This window comes from Phycodurus eques, chromosome 5, assembly GCF_024500275.1.
Source record: "Phycodurus eques isolate BA_2022a chromosome 5, UOR_Pequ_1.1, whole genome shotgun sequence".
NCBI lineage: Eukaryota > Metazoa > Chordata > Actinopteri > Syngnathiformes > Syngnathidae > Phycodurus > Phycodurus eques.
This window is the reverse complement of record NC_084529.1, coordinates 4,004,004-4,021,308: the sequence shown is the minus strand read 5'-3', so window position 1 is coordinate 4,021,308 and position 17,305 is coordinate 4,004,004. Positions and strand designations below refer to the sequence as shown.

At 44.6% G+C, this 17,305-nt stretch overlaps 1 protein-coding gene across 2 annotated transcripts; it reads left to right on the top strand.

The window, feature by feature from the left end:
• Nucleotides 1–702: 702 nt before the first annotated feature.
• iqub (IQ motif and ubiquitin domain containing) lies at nt 703–15,922 on the top strand. Of its 2 annotated transcripts, none has more exons than XM_061677202.1 (11): nt 703–1,526; nt 2,600–2,767; nt 4,790–4,965; nt 5,058–5,213; nt 6,527–6,737; nt 8,997–9,172; nt 9,330–9,500; nt 10,145–10,321; nt 10,783–11,031; nt 12,207–12,392; nt 14,058–15,922. In XM_061677202.1, exons 1-11 carry the CDS (start codon nt 851–853, stop codon nt 14,172–14,174), a joined length of 2,463 nt encoding a protein of 820 aa, XP_061533186.1. In that variant the 5' UTR covers nt 703–850; the 3' UTR covers nt 14,175–15,922. The 2 variants fall into 2 exon arrangements, with proteins under 2 accessions (XP_061533186.1, XP_061533185.1); XM_061677201.1 differs by having other exon boundaries at nt 4,775–4,965.
• Nucleotides 15,923–17,305: the final 1,383 nt, after the last annotated feature.

Here is a 17,305-nt window from a genome sequence, read left to right as displayed (position 1 = left end):
CGAAGAAGCAGAGGGGAGACGTACGAGTCGCTATAAATGCCCCCCGAGGTTGCAGAGCACAGAGTGAACTCAAATAAAAGTATATGATCATTAAAAACAAAAACAATAGTGACATTCAGATTCAATACGTGTATTCTGTGGAAGGCAACACGCTTTATTTAACTAATTGTTTTTGCGAGTTTTACCCAAAAGTGGCTTGATCCGAGGAATGTAAAGCGCTCTGCGCAGCCAAAGGGGAGGGTCCGGCGTGATGACGTCACACGCACATGCCAGATGGCGGATGCTTGAGCCTAAAATATTAAACGTGTATTGTTCACAACCGCTCAACGAATTGAACAAATTACACTTGCAGTTTCATGAGGAATGCAATAGTGTTTATTTTCCCTTGCCGAAAAAGAGTTATGTGGCGTGAAACTGGATCACAACATGAAGGGTTTTCCCTTCACGAATTATACAACAAATTCAACTTACTGTATTTTGATGCTTAACACCCAGACGTGTACTTTTCACTCTTTACTTTGTTTCTCGAAAACGTAGGACATCAATAGTACCACTATGTTCTAAAACAGTCTCAATTTAAATCATACTCTTAATTTAAAAAATAAAATCCTATTTTTTAACTTCTTTTGATATTTCTTATTCGTCATTGAACCTGACATATGTGCCCTGACGTCACGTTTTGTTGCGATCGTGGCAACGAGCTAATAAAGAAAGGGGGTTGGGCTAACCTCCTGGTCGCTATGGCAACGCGTAAACGGAAGCGCTGCAAGGTGCTCAATGAAACCGCTCGCTCGGACGAAACTAAAAATACAGCTGGTGTAAAAAAATTTAATAAAATAATCATAAAATAATGTCAGAGCAGGAGCATGAAGCAACCATTCCTCCAGGATCAGAGGAGAACCAAGAAGAACCGGGCACAACAGAGAACCAGGGAGAAGCAAGCGATGAGGAGCACAAGGATCATGAAGAATTACCAGGATCAGAGGACCACGGCGAACCAGGGAATGAGGACCAGACATCACCGGGAGTAAGCACCTCCGAAGACCAAGGAGAAACGGGGAAGGAGGAGGAGACTTTAATGGGAGTCGACAACACAGAAGAGAACCAAGGGGAACCAGGGAATGAAGATGAAACCTTACTCAGAAGAAACACCTCCGAGGACCAAGGGGAACCAGGAAATGAGGAGGAACAAGACAACGAGTCCTTACCAGGAGTAAGCACCTCTGACGACCAAGCAGAACCAGGGAATGAGGATGAAACCTTATCAGAAGTCAACACCTCAGTGGACCAAGAGGAACCGGGGACTGGAGAGGATCAGGAGGATGAGACCTTACCCGGAGTAAGCACCTCTGACGACCAAGCAGTACCAGGGAATGAGGACGAAACCTTATCAGAAGTCAACACCTCAGTGGACCAAGGGGAACCGGGGACTGGAGAGGATCAGGAGGATGAGACCTTACCAGGAGTAAAGACCTCGGAGGGACAACCAGGAGGCGAGGACGAGCAGGCTAGCTGCTCTAGAGCAGGTTGGTGTGAGACACTAGAGATGGCGTTAAAAATTCAGCTGTTCAAACGGTTAAAATGTCGTCGCAGTGAAGGCTAGCATGCTCGCTGATACCATTGATTGAGTCACTCGAGTGCATACAGTCGTTTATGTAACACGGGTTCATGATCGTGTACATGCTACATACATGGCGGTGGTGCTTTGCTGATTCTTCTTTGTATTGTTCAGTGTTGTACCTGAACGAGTTCAATGAAAGAAAGTTCACGAACTAGTTCATATTGTCTGCGAACCGAGTTTATTTCGGAATCTAGGAAATGATTTTGTTAAAACTGTACGATCACACTGTCGTGACATGGAATTTATTTAGTTTTGTGATATAAGAATAGATGAAGTAGAATATTTAGTTAATATAGTCATCCAGAGCTGCGAGACATTTTCAATGTCCAATATTGCTTATATTTAGACCTCCTTTGTTTTTGAGTCAAATTATTTGCTATTATTCACGGTACCTGAAAAAACAGTTTGTATTTTTTATTTTTGTTTTGGCAATTTTCAGTTGTGCACTTAGTTGACGGTCCTTACCGGCTCCTCATAGGAAGCAATGTCCCTGGTCGTTACGCTATTAATCCTCATTTATAATTTGTAATAGGGCTGCAACTAACGATTATTTTTTAAAATCAATTAATCTGTCACTTATTAAATTGACAATTAAAAAGAGGACATTGTTCCAAATTGACAGTGCAGAAAATGCACGAACATAAATTGATAATAATTGTCAGAAGATCGGCAAAAATGTGAATCAATGTTTTCCAAAGTAAAAGACGTTTGTAAATGTCTTATTTTGATGAAACACCAATAAGATTAATGACAGAAATTTGAGAATATTTAAGGAGGAGAGGCTGAAATTCTGAGGATTTGGACAATTTCAACTTAAAACACGATTCATCGATTATCAAAAATGATTATCAATTAATTTGATAATCGATAAGCTGTCGGATAATAGATGGATCGTTGCACCTTTAGTTTGTAATGAAGTTTTTTTTCTGAAAAAGTGACAAATACTGCACATAACATAGCAGCGTGCTTGCGTTTGAGGGCAAGCGGCTCGGGACCAGCAGAGCCTCTCGGAACTCGGCGTCCAGCCGCACGGCACCGCCACCGTGGAGATGACGTCATCAGACCCCGACACTCACCCGCTGCGCACTCATGCTGACTCAGAGCGCGAAGACATGCAGAACGTCATCAATGTGAGCCTGCTAACAGGTAACGGATACTTGTGTTTTTCACTTTCTTCTAATCACGATACAAGATTTCTCGGTCACTCTAGATCAGTGATTCTCAACCAGTGTGTAGGGGCACGTTAGTGTGCCGTGAGCACTCTTCAGGTGTCCGTCCATCCATTTTCTACTCCTTATCCGAGGTCGGGTCGCGGGGGCAGTAGCTTTAGCAGGGGCGCCCAGACTTCCCTCTCCCCAGCAACTTCATCCAGCTCTTCCGAGGGGATCCGAGGCATTCCCGGGCCAGCCGAAAGATGTATTCTCTCCGGTGTGTCCCGGGTCGTCCCCGGGGTCTCCGGTCTCTCTAGGGGTCTCCGGTCTCTCTAGGAATGTAAATCGACCGATCAATCGAGAGCTTCGTCTTTCGGCTTCGCTCCTTTTTTTCCACAACGGACTGATACAAAGTCTGCATCACTGCAGACGCCGCACCGATCCGCCTGTCGATCTCCCGTTCCATTCTTCGCTCACTCGTGACCCCAAGATATTTGAACTCCTCCACTTGGGGAAGAATCTCATCCCCGACCTGGAGAGGGCACTCCACCCTTTTCCGAGAGCCTTTAGGAACTCCGGGCGAATCTCATCCATCCCCGGAGCCTTGCCACCGAGGAGCTTTTTAACCACCTCGGTGCCCTCAACCCCAGAGATAGGAGAGCGCGCCTCAAAGACCCCAGACTCTGCTCACTCATGAGAAGGCGTGTCGGCGGAGTCGAGGAGGTCTTTGAAGGATTCTCCCCACCGACTCCCAATGTCCCGAGTCAAGGTCAGCAGCGCCCCATCCCCACTATACACAGTGTTGATGGTGCAATGCTTCCCCCTCCTGAGACGCCGGATGGTGGACCAGAATTTCCTCAAAGCCGTCCTGAAGTCTTTTTCCATGGCTTCACTGAACTCCTCCCATGCCCGAGTTTTTACTTCAGCGACCACCAAAGCTGCATTCCGCTTGGCCAGCCGGTACCCATCAGCTGCCTCAGGAGTACCACAGGCCAAAAAAGACCAATAGGACTCCTTCAATTTGACGACATCCCTCACCGTCGGTGTCCACCAACGGGTTGGGGATCGACCATCTTACGTCCACAGCTTCGGTAGGGCACCTCAGCAATGGAGGAGTGGAACATGGTCCACTTGAACTTGATGTCCCCCGCCTCCCCCGGAACATGAGCAAAGTTCTGTCGGAGGTGGGAGTTGAAACTCCTTCTGACAGGGGATTCTGCCAGACGTTCCCAGCAGACCCTCACAATACGCTTAGGCCTGCCAGGTCGGACCGGCATCTTCCCCCACCATCGGAGCCAACTCACCGCCGGGGGGGGGGGGGGGCGCTCTTCAGGTGTGCCGTGGATAATTATCAAATTTTAATTAATTACTTAAAAAATTATATATTCCCAAGAAATAATGTATCTGTATTCATCTATTTATGCCAGTGAGGCATAGTGACAGACAGAACAAATTAATGGTCTTATATTAGATGGCAGGAAGTACATACAGTAATTAATGTATCCACTTTTTGTGACATTTTTGTTTGTTGGTGTGCCGTGAGATTTTTCAATTGCCAAACATGCGCCTTGTCTCCATAAAGGTTGCAAATCACTGCTCTAGATCAGTGTTTCCCAACCTTTATTGAGTCAAGGCGCAGACAGTACTTTACGTTCGAAAAATCTCATGGCTCACCAAACGCGTCACAAAATGTATTCGTGTACATTAAATGATTATCTTGTCTCAGTTTACTTACAAAAGTCAGTGTGAAATCTCGGCCTATTTACTTCAAAACAAAGTTATTGTTGTGTTGTAAATTTTATAAAGAATATTTGGACCTTCTGCCATCTCGTGTAGGCGCATTTCATTGTTCTGCCTATCACTTATGTCGCTGGCATACTCTAGCTAGATGACTACACTTACTGTATGTACATTGTTTGTAGTGAGTAAATCGTTTTCAGACTTGTTTGTAGTGAATAAATATTTCAGACTTGAAATTGGAGGATTTCCTGTGGCACACCAGATGATCTCGTTCCAGACGATGGCGCTCCGCAGGACGCGCCAGGGGAGAGCGAGCATCCCCACCTGCAGAAGCCCTTCCTGGGTGGCTACAGGCACAAGCTGACGGGCGCCGAGTACCACCACGCCGCCGCCCAGACCCCACGCAGGGCGAGACCCGGCCGAGGGGTGGACATAGTCAGCCGAGACACACAGGTGAAAAAAAAACACACAGGGAAAAAAAAAAAAAAAAAATCAATTTCAAGATACTTGTTCTGGAGGGTCTACATTTTTGTCCTGCACCTCAGACTGCGGAACAGGTGCTTCAGACCCAGCAGTGCGCCTCCAGCGTCACCACGCAGATGACCAGCGTGGGCTGCTACATCTCCAACCTCAAGGACAAACTGCTCAGCCCGGGCCGCTACGTGACCGCAGACGAGTATCACGACGCTAGGCTCAATGCTGTGAGTTAGCTTTGATGCATGTGAAACACTGTTACCAAGCTAAATGCACACACCAAAACAGAGATATTGAGGCTCACGGCACATCTTAAAACCCCATATACTCATTTAGCCTTTGTATTAGTTCCCCCTCGCCGTACTCAAAATTGGTTTACAGCAAGGAAAGTTCAAGTTAACAAAAAATAAACATGAATTACTGGGATGCAAAATGATAAAAGATGCTGTCTGGACAGAAGGTGTTTTAATACTAGTGTCGCAGTCGGAGTATTAGTAAGTGTAGTAGTGTTGAGTTGTTTTAGTTGTACTGTCAGCAGAGGTTTTAACACTGCTTGCTGTACTTCCAGAAAAAAAGTAGTATAAATACATTATATGGGAGCATTGATACCTCAAAGGGTGAGATGAAGTGCGGCATAGAGCAATCGGCCTCACTTCAGATTGGGTAACTAAAAAGCAGAAATAGCACAGAACAGCACCATCTATTGGTGAAATGGCAGTACTGCAAGTGAGCAGGCTATAGATCATCGTCCGGTGACGTCGCACTTGGACACGTTGGACGTTGACGTAGCCGAGGTGGACCACTGTACCCCACCGCCCTTCCTTCGCAATGGATTAGTCCATCTTCTTACTCTTCATGCGCAACTTGATTCACAAAGAAAAAGATACTTCTTGGCACGGTTGTGAGGAAAACGACGTGGAAGCTGCAGCCAATGCATTCTAAAATTTTGCTCCAAATCAAAGCCAAACATGGGCGATATAGCTAACCTTAAAACATTTTAAACATGATTACATCTGATCCACCACTCGTCAGCCGAACCCGCGTACTGTATATGTCTGCCTGCACTTCCATCAAATTCACCAAAATCGCGTAAAACTGGCTCTGCCAAAAGTTCGACGTGGTCTTAGCAGATGTAATTTTAGAGCGACTTCCAGTCACCGCCGTGCGGGTATCAAAGGACGCGCCCATCTTGGCATAGATCGGTCTGCCGAATTAGGATACGCCAGTGAGCCTTGCGCTTGCACCGAAATCAAGATACGTCACCATTTGCGCTCCGGCCACGAAAATAGAGGCCCCAGGTCAGAACCATACCAGTTCATCAGTTTTGAATGTCCGACTGTAAATACACCACTCAAATGTTTGGCTCAAACTGTACATCGCACGTCACCGCTCGAGTAGGCACATCAGTACTGTTAGCGCAAATATTAGCACCACCAGCAGTCGTATTAGTACCTCAGAACTTCTGAGTCAGAAGGCATATTGGTACCTGGAGTTGGTGTATTTGAATGAGGCGATCGGGACTGCGGCGTGTCCCCGGCAGGTGATCCGCCTGCAGGCGCACACCCGTCGCTGGCTGAGCTGCCGGGCGGTGGAGCGGCTGAGGCGGGAGCGTGACCGTCGTCTGGCCTGGATCGATCTTCAGGAGCGCCGGAGGCACGAGGAGAGGGCGGAGCAGCTGCGAGACAGCCACGACCGCTGGATGCAACCGCGGAAGAAGGATGACCTCAACCTGCTCTACAACGCCCTGGAGAGTAGGTGGAAGAGCTTTGATGAGTAGTGCAGTTCATGTGGGTATACTTGCGGAAACTACTTCATGCTAGGATGTATGCATGAGTAATGCGATTTATGTGGGTATAAGTGAATGTGAGCGATACACTTATATTAGGACTATACACGTATGTTAGTACAGTGGTGCCGTAAGATACGAGCCTTGTATGGTGGCAGCCGCTCAACTCACTTCAGAACAAGCAGCAGTTAAGCAGATCGTGAACAAGTCTTCCTATTAAAAAACAGGCGCTTCAAACTGTTTATTGCCACACCCAGTTGAGGTTTAAAGTCGAACTAAACAATAAACTAAAAGTATTACACATGTATTTAAAACGCCAACATACTGTAACTTTGTCTTGAAGTGCGCTCGCTTAACGCAAACACATAATGGGAAAGAGCGAAGACGGGCTAACCAATAGCATTGTTGTCGCGGGCCACATCGATGTTTGGATTTCCGACCTGTGTGATGTACTGTAAATGTATCCTCCCCTCATAATTATTACGGATATACAACAAATAGGTGGAAACTCTTCAACTATTATTCATGTTCGTTTAAAAGTGGAACTGGTAACAAGAACATGCATGCAATTCACAACCTTATTTAAGGGGAAAACAATGAGCAATTTTGGTATTTTAGCAAGAACCATGATTTGCTTCTGTGGGTCACATTAAATGATGTTGCAGGACGGATCTGGCCCCCGGGCCTTGATTTTGACACCAGTGATGCGCAGTATAACCATAGATATGAATACTAGCGAGCTGTAGTAGCCCTCGGTCAACCAATGTGGCAGCCATGTTGGGGAGGTCGACATTCCCATCGAAGGCAATTCGTGGACATTGCAATGAAGTCGTAACCTGCTCACCTCTCAACCGATGTTTACGGGGTTCACTTTTGCGTCAATGCCAAACGTGTGTGCTCTCAGAACAACAACAACAACGAGAAAAAAAAGAGGCAAATTATTTTTTACCTGTGAAAAGGTCACTCCCGGCGGTTCCGTTGTCGTGATTGCACAGCGTGTGTGTCCTCGGTCTTTTGGAATGCGCTCACGACTTTGACCCTCCTCGCTTAAAAGGGCCGAGTCCTATCTACCTATTTATGTCTGTGATTATAAAAGTACATCTGTTATATACTTCCCCTAGGTGGCCAATAGTGATGGGCACGGCAGTTCTTTTGAGTGTACGGAATCATTCGAATCAGTTGATTAAAAAGATTCATTCAAAAGGTCCGTTCACCGAATGGTTCAGTTCCTTTTCACAAAATCATTCAAGTGCTTCCTCATTCAGTTAATGATCCACCCCTGAGGTTCACGTTCACTCAACATATACATTTATGATGAATTTACATTTATTTTAAATATGTGTGCTTGTTTTCATGTGCTTGACTGACTCCAAAATTAGCCGTTACCTAGAAGCTGCTAGTGAATGCTATCCCTACGAGGACGTCAGGACTCATGAGTATGTTCACTACGTAGTACGTCGTTCCTTGCGGAAACGAATCAGTCATCGTACTAGTACATCGCTCCTTAGCGGATCGCGAACGAAGTTCACTGAACGAATCACTCTTCAGTTCCTCAGTACACCAGTTCAGTTCACTTAAGTCCCTCCCCCGCCTGCACGTCGCTGCCTGTCACTGGCTGCTCATTGGTCATTCGCCGAGGATTCAGGAGTGAGTGACAGAACGCTTCAGCAGTTCCGTTTCGGCTCCCAGCCGACTCGTTCGCCTCACGGCGGCCAAGCTCAAGGAAGGAATCATTTCACAAACTGATTCAGTTCAGTTCGTTCACTAAAAAGATTTGTTCTTCCGAGCGAAACGTTTGCGAACTAAACACTAGTGGCCATGGTGTCCGCACCAGAAGGAGCAGCACAAAGTCTATTGAATTGAAGCAAAAAATGTGGCAAAAACAGTTTCATTTCTTTGCATTCTATTTAATTAGGTAATTGCGCTATGCTTTTTATAAAGTACATTATTATAGAGTGCTATTTTTCTTATTAAAAACAAATTTGAACTGTTTTTTTTTTTTTTTTTTACGTATATATGGCATTTCCATTCGTTTCAATGGAGAATGATGATTTGAGATGCAAGTGTTTGGAGTTATTCTTACCTGCCAGAGGGATTGCAGATGGAAACTGAGCGACAAAGCGAGAACGTGGCACAGAGCATCTCTACTCCTGACTTGAATACTTTCTGACGATGAATTCAATAAAATAACTGAGTGCCTTGTGTGTGTGTGTGTTTTCTTCAGAGTGGAGGAGCGACAAGGAGCATCAGATCAACGCGACGCTGCGAGGGGCCGAGAGGAAAGCGGCCCTGTGCTCGCTGCTGGAGCAGGAGACGCAGTACATCGCCACCATCGGACGCCACGGCATCGCCATCAGGAGCGACAACTACAACAAAGCCGTCAGGAAGTTCCTGGACAAGGTCAGCACGGAAACGTTAACGTAGGAATATTTCTTTTGAGCGACAGTCGTAGTCATGTGGGTGCGTTAGTCCAACTAGAAGTCGTATTCCGACACCTACTAACGGTGCGTTGTTGTCGTCGTCGTGGCGGCGGCGGCGGCGGCGGCGTGCACGTCAGTCGTCGACGCCTCACCAGTGGCGGGCGGCGGACGGTCGCCTGATCGAGATGGACACGCCCGACACCATCCGGGCCAGACAGCTGGGAGATCTGTACGACTGTGTGGCCATGGCGCCCGTCAGCCGGGAGCAGAGGCTGGACATCCTACTGTGCCTCGCCCAAATTGTGGCGGTACGGCAACTGTCCGGTTTGTATCAACTGCCTGAGGACACTCGTATTTGACGAGTGTCTTAACAGAAAAGAACTTAGATGTAGAAGTTCAAGTCAGCCTGTGGAAAATCACTGGAATTTGTCCCAAGTATCTGACATTTCTGTACTTATCAAAAAGTAAGTTTCTGATAGAAATGTTCGCAAGTATTGCAAGTACTGTAATAGTCAATCATTTTTATTTTGGAGTAATGAAGATGATTTGGGACATACAGTGAAACTTCAGGTTACAAATGTCATTTTTTCAGTGACCCCGTTGTTAAACTGAAACGTTTGTAAAGCGAGGTAACGTTTCCCATTGAAATGAATGGAAATACACTTCAACCGTTCCAGCCACAGAACGACATTATATTTACCGTATTTTATTGTATTATTATTATTATACTTGTTTTATTATTTAATACTTATTGAAAAAAAACAGGACATTATTTCAAATTGAGAGTGCAGAAAATGTACAAACATAAACTATGATCTGTAACATCCGTCATAAAGTGGGCAAAAAATGTGGATCATTATTTTCCAAAGTAAAAGCAGATGGCAGTTTGCTAATGTCTTATTTCGATTCGCAAAACTTGCGATTTCTGTGACTCATCTTCATGTTGTTGCAGGTGCACCCGTGCCAGCTGACCCGGGACATCGTGGAGCTGATCAACAGGGAGGCGGACCTGATAAGACGACAGGTGAAGGCGGCCAACCTGGAAGGTCTGAGGAAGAGACTGTCCACCCTCTTCCTGCAGTTCATCCGCACGCCAGGATTCAACCCTGAGGTGGCCAAGCACCTCAAGGTAAAAAAATAAATAAAAATCATCCAGTGCATCACTTTTTCCACATCTTATGTTCCCCAAAATTCTACACACAGCATCCCACAACGACACGATGACACAAAGTTGCAAATGTATCAACTCATTCACTGTCGTGGACGTTTCTATTCGACAACCGATGAATATATTTTTGTCAGGTACGTTTTTCAACAGGTAGAAGAAAGGCGGAAGAAAGTCTCGCCTAGCTCGTCTGAAATTCGGGTTTGTAAACCATTGTAATGACTGACAGATTCCTGTAGATTACTTTTTTTTTTTTTTTGTAATTCAATTTCTTTTTAATCAGGCTGTAACATAACAAAATCTGGGAAAAGTGAAGCACTGTGATTGCAGTAATCAGAGGGTCCCACTATTCAATACTTTTTGAGGAACAGTTCTGGATCTAGTAATAATTCGTAGCTAAAGAGAAGCCAATGCATGTTTCCCAGGTGCCCCAGAGCACTTCGCAGCTGAGGAACGACGTGTTCCTCTGCCACGGCTGCCAACGCTACCTGGGCTCGGCCCACTTCCGCTCGTCCACCCGCGCCCACCTGGGCCGCCGTTGCCTGGACTGCACCCGGCTGAAGAACATCGCCGGCAGCCGAGACGACTTCTCCTGCTACAAGAACATCCTGAAGAGGCTGAGGGACGGCGAGCTGCTCCTCAACAAGGACAACACCATTCCCTTCATGCTGCAGGTCGCCTCACGCACGCAACTGACGCAGACAGATACGTTATTCGTCCATAATATGGGTTTTTGTGCCGCCATGATTTTATTGACCGACACATTACAACATGTTACATCAAAGTCAAATCCATATCAAATTGCAAACGGTCCGCGAGTGAAATAGGCCCGGTTTAATATGTATTCTGTGAAAACTACAATTCAATGCATTGTAGTGTCGAAGGAGTTGACGCCGGAATCCCCAGCATGCCGAGCGGCTTTGTGTAAAAAGTTTACTTCTTGACTTTATTGTTGCTGCTGGACGTTAATATAGTATTAGGAGATATTACGTGTGTTCATCCACCCCGTTGATTTTATTATTGTTCACTAACTGTTGGTTCAATTATTCAAGCACCGTGAGTTTCGACTTGTGATTAATAACCTGCCTTGTCGTCACTCGCTTGCGCAGTTAGGTGGGTAATGTACGTCATTCCCCTTTCGAGCGAGGAATAGAATCGTCAACAAAGCCAGAGGTCGCCTGCACGACACAACTGTGGTCAGCATACGCACTCGAACTCAGCGCACGCATTATTTAACACGCCGGACAGCACCGCCGACGAAATACGAGGGCCGACTTCAAAAAAAGCCTCGCGAGGCGTTGATGTCCAGTGTATTATTGGCGTAGCGCGCGTTGGTTTTTCAAAACAGTGGATGACAAAACTTTTTACACAAAGTAATACGTAAATAAGCCTCGTCGGCCCAATTGTTTATCAAAAACGAGACGGAGGTTTTATCCCTGAAAAGTATATTCATTCTTTTTTTTTCTTAACGCCACTGTAAAAGTATGCACAATTTGAACATTAAATATAAAATAAAAATAGTGCAACAAGTATGGGTGATTCAATTCAAATGGACTGTGCATAAAACGTACTAAAATAAAGGTTTAAAGGTCTAACTAAAGGCTTTAAAACAAGCAGTTCTTAAAGACAACATGCAAATGTATTTTAACTGGAAAGTTATACCGGAGGCAGTGATTCTTTGACGTACCACTAGAGGGAGCCCACGTACCTTAGCAATCTTTGAGAATCTGAATTCTCAAAGTTCTGAGTTCTCTTCAAGAATTTGAAGAGAACAGCGGGAACAGTCGTAGAAGCACAACAATCTTGATCTGAAAGAGCTTCCATACTTCTCCATACTTGAGTCTAACAGGTGGAGGACATCCAGTACCTGGTGGAGGTGGTCTGGGGGGCCCGCTCGGCCCTCAGCGGCAGCGGCGACCTGTTCGGCCTGGTCCTGGTCCGCTGGGAGCGCCGCAAGGACTGGAGCCCCTGGAACTGCGTCCTGCTCAGCAAGGACGAGACGGACGCTCACCTCCAGGTGGAGGACTTGCTCAAGGTCAGACACGACCGCAAGTACTCGCGCACTCAGGTTACTACCTCCAGTCCGTTCACTAGTGCCTCTTTCCGAACTAGTGGTACACCCAGAATGAGTATTGGTACCTCCGGCAGCAGTATTACATGACAGTCCAAGGGAGTATAAGTATTGCCAGTCGGCGTATTAGTGACTCAAAGAGTATTAGTACCCTAAGAAGGAGTGAGATGGATTCATATTTTCAGCAGGGGTACTGACAACTCTGTTAACGAGAGTATTGGTACTTCTAACAAGACGACAAGTGCTACCAGCGCGGGTATTGTTATAGGCGGTACTTATCTTGTCAGGAGTATGAGTGCCACTGTAAGAAGTACCACTGCTACAATTAGGTGTATTAGTACCCCTAGAAGAGGGGTGCTCAAACTTTTTCCACCAAGTGCTACCTTAAAAAATACTCTCCCGGTACCGTCATCTGAAGAATTATTCAAATACTCAGCAGGGGTACTATCCCCATCAGCAAGAGTGTTCGAACTTTCAGCGAGGGTCTCAGTGTTACCAGGAGTAGAAGTATTACAGTGGTTACAGGAAGTATTGAGACCCCCTTAAAATGTCCACTCTTTGTTATGTTACAGCCATTTGCTAAAATCATTTCAGTTCATTTTTGTATGCCCTCAATGTACACACAGCACCCCATATTGACAGAAAAAAAAAAACCCGAAATGGTTGACATTTTTTGCATATTTATTAAAAAAGAAAAACTGAAATATCACACTGCCATAAGTGTTCAGAGCCTTTGCTGTGACACTCATACATTGGACTCGGGCGCTGTCCATTTCTTCTGATCATCCTTGAGATGGTTCTCCACCTTGATTGGAGTCCAGCTGTGTTTGATTATACTGATTGGAAAGCCACACCCCTGTCTATGTAGGAACTTACAGCTCACAGTGCATGTCAGAGTAAATGAGAATCATGACGTCAAAGGAACTGCCTGAAGAGCTCAGCGACAGAATTGGGGCAAGGCACAGATCTGGCCAAGGTTACAAAAAAAATTCTGCTGCACTTAAGTGGGCTCCATAATCCTGAAATGGAAGACATTTGGGACGACCGGAACCCTTCCTAGAGCTGGACGACCGGTTGCAATGGAAGGAAAGATGAATGCGGCCAAGTACAGGGAAATCCTGGACCAAAATCTTCTCCAGAGCGCTCAGGACCTCAGACTGGGCCGAAGGTTCACCTTCCAACATGACAATGACCCTAAGCACACAGCTAAAATAACGAAGGTGTGGCTTCAGAACAACTCCGTGACTGTTCTTGAATGGCCCCGCCAGAGCCCTGACTTAAACCTAATTGAGCATCTCTGGAGAAACCTGAAAATGCCTGCCCGCCAACGTTCACCATCCAACCTGACAGAACTGGAGAGGATCTGCAAGGAGGAATGGTAGAGGATCCCCAAATCCAGGTGTGAAAAACTTGTCGCATCATTCCCAAAAAGACCAGAGGGGTGCGTCGACTAAATACAGCAAACAACTCTTGTCAGCAAGAGTAGAATGTTTATATTTTAGCAATTCCAGAAAGAGCATTGGAACAGTTAATACATATTAGTACCGCAGCATCAGTGTTGTGTTACATCTTGCCACCCATTTTTGCGAGGTTGTTGTTTCCGCAAAGTGAGTATTTCCTTTCCTTCAGGTGTACGACCTTCCCGTGATCCGCAGCGTCGAACACAAACACCTGCTGGCCCGCCGCCACTACAACCAGATGCCCGCCATGGTCACCGTCGCCAAGCGCGGGAGACGCGGCAAATGAAAGCCCGCCACTTGTCGCTCATCGCCACTTTTCCCGGCAGGCGTGTCTCAATACTTTTGACCGTTCTGCTCTGCTATGCTGTCACTCTGCCAGCCGGTGGCGCTACATACAACAGAAAGTCATTTGACGAACTAATTCAGGGTTGACAATTACCATGGGTGGGAAAATATGACTTTAATAGAAGTGCAACAATTTTTTGACAACTATTTTGATAATCGAGTCATCGTTTTGAGACCTTTTTGAACTTAAAATTGTCCACATCCTCAGAATTTCAGTCTCTCAACAGTCAATATTCCATGAAAGCAGCCTGATTATCTTTGTGTTTAATCATAAGACGTTTGCAAACATTTTTTTCAAACAGTTTTTACTTTGAAAAACAATTATCAACATTTTTGCCAATTTCTAACAAATGTTACGAACCAAACTTTGAACTGAATCATACTTAAATTATGTTTGGGCATTTTTTTTATGTTGTGAATTTGAAATAATGACCAGTTTTTTATTAAAGGGATGGGAACATGTGTTTTCTTTAAATTCAATTCATAGATTAATTGAAAAAATTATCACCAGATTGATTGATTATTAAAGTATCAACAAGAACAGTAAGAGAAGTATTTCGACGTAAATTTCGACTAACGGTGAAATCCGGCTTATGCGGAAATTCGGAATAGGAACGGAAGTCGTTCGTAAATCGAGGACTTCCTGTATTGTTTTGCACTTGCAGACCACCGTAATTTGTGGATGTACGATGGAAAAGAAAAGGAAAAAAAAAAATCTAATGTTGTCGTTTATGACTAATATTTTCAGTTTACATTTATTGTATCAAATATTTATATTTGATTCAAATGAGTTTAATTGATGACAAATCTTATTCAGGGATGTCCAAACATTTTCCATTTGGGGTCACATACAGAAAAATAAAACACATTGTGTTTATTAAACATATTTAAAATGTATTTAATATGCTGTAAACCAACAGTTAAACATTAAAAAAAGGTTAAATCTCAATTTGGTGGTATTGGTCACAAAGCAAAACGTGAGTAGTATCAGTGTGATATCTAAGAATAACAAAAAAGAAAGTAATCTATTTCAACATTTCCCAAAATAATTTTGGAAAAAAATGGAGCAATGTCTTGTACAATTTATTTATTTAATTCATTAAGGCTCAGAGTGAAGTTCTTGCATGTGTCAAGCAGACCAGGAGAAGCTCATCCATGCTTTTATCTCAAGTAGACTTGACTATTGTAATGGTCTTCTGACTGGACTCCCTAAAAAGAGCCTTAAACAGCTGCAGCTCATTCAGAATGCTGCGGCTCGGGTTCTGACCAAAACAAAGAGGTCAGAGCATATTACTCCCGATTCTGAAGTCTTTACACTGGCTTCCAGTCAGCTTTAGAATAGATTTTACCGTTCTGCTACTGGTCTATACATCACTAAACGGTTCAAGTCCTGAATACGTAAATGAAATGCTAACGCAATATAAAGTCGGTAGGGCTCTGAGATCGACAGACTCAGGAGTCTAACGCAAACACGGTGAAGCAGCATTTAGCTATTATGCTGCACACAAATGGAAGAAGTTGCCAAAAGAAGTCACGTCAGCCCCAAGTGTGCGTGTTTGGAAGTCCAGGTTAAAAACTCTTCTTTTCCCCATGTTTTCTAGAGCATTTCCACTTAAATATTTCTTGCACTGTACGCTGTTTTAACTGTATTTGTATTTTATTTTTTCCTCTTTGTTTTAAATGTTTATAAGCTGGTTTTTTTTTTCTTTGTTTTTAAATGCTTTTAATCATGTAAAGCACATTGAGTCACCTTGTGTATGAAATGCGCTCGATAAATAAATTTGCTTTGCTCTGCATTTATTTATTTCAGGCGATGGCCTTTCACACGGAAGACTGCTTCATTTAATTGTTATTACCAATTACAGAACTTCTTTCATATACACTAACAAATAAAAGAGCAACATGCGAAGAGAAGAAGAAGAAAAAAGTTTCCATTTATGCCTGAAAGGGAACGGGAAGAAGAAAAACTCATTGAACCCCATCCCCGGTTCTCTTTTATATAAACAATAATAGATCTAACAACAAACTTAGGATATAAATGTATTTATTCTTTTTTTTTCACAACCTTTTGATGTGGGACGTTTTTCTATTTTATTATTCAAATCGGAGGCGGGCCAGTAAATAAATGCTTTTGATGGAGCCGCACCTATTTGAAAGATATTTTTGGTTTCGTAGTCATCCATCCATCCATCCATCCATCCATCCATCCATCCATCCATCCATTTCCTTTACCGCTTCTCCTCACGCGGGTCGCGGGCGTGCTGGAGCCTATCCCGGCTATCTCCGGGCGAGAGGCGGGGTACGCCCTGAACCGGTCGCCAGCCAATCGCAGGGCAGGGAGAAACATAACCAACCATTCACACTCACGTTCACACCTACGGGCAATTTAGAGTCTTCAATCAAACTAGCATGCATGTTTTGGGGATGTGGGAGGAAACCGGAGTGCCCGGAGAAAAGCCACGCGGGCACGGGGAGAACACGCTAACTCCACACAGCCGGGGATTGAACCTCCGTTCTCAGAACTGTGAGGCAGATGTGCTAACCAGTCTGTCATCGTGCCGTGTTTTGTAGTCATAAAAAAAATTGGTAGGGTCTATTAGTTTATTTTCGTGATATAGTGGCAAATGTACTTATTTGTGTTGCATGTGTGCCTTTAAGGAGCCTGGCCTAGTGAGGGACATCAGGTTGGCCGGTTAGCCTGTGTGAGCATCCGGCTGTCATTTTGTATGCACGCTCCTTTTTTTTCACTGAACTCAACTCAAATTTTGGCTTGCCACACAAAGCAAAACGTCGGGGCTCTTGTACCGTGATCCCGATAACTGCAATATGAAATGTTCATACGGTTTCATCTCTTGCCGCAGTTCGCTTCCATCAAAGGAAAGTGTGAGTCAGCACATTTTCAAGGCGTATTTAAGCAGACAAATGTAAAACACAGCTTGTTCCATTGGCACTGTTAATAAAAATCGTTACAAAAAAAAAACAAAATCCCATCTGGAAAGTGCAGTCGGGCAACCACGAGCTGGAAACCACGCCATCAATAATCTACATCATGATGGGCAAAATGTGTGTGAA

Bases quoted from the DNA above. Each gene is read 5' to 3' on its own strand.
- iqub (XM_061677201.1), top strand. From the start codon at position 851: ATGTCAGAGCAGGAGCATGAAGCAACCATTCCTCCAGGATCAGAGGAG. The intron at 9,501-10,144 runs GTACGGCAACTG...ATGTTGTTGCAG, and splicing joins GCCTCGCCCAAATTGTGGCG to GTGCACCCGTGCCAGCTGAC. The intron at 12,393-14,057 runs GTCAGACACGAC...CCTTTCCTTCAG, and splicing joins AGGTGGAGGACTTGCTCAAG to GTGTACGACCTTCCCGTGAT.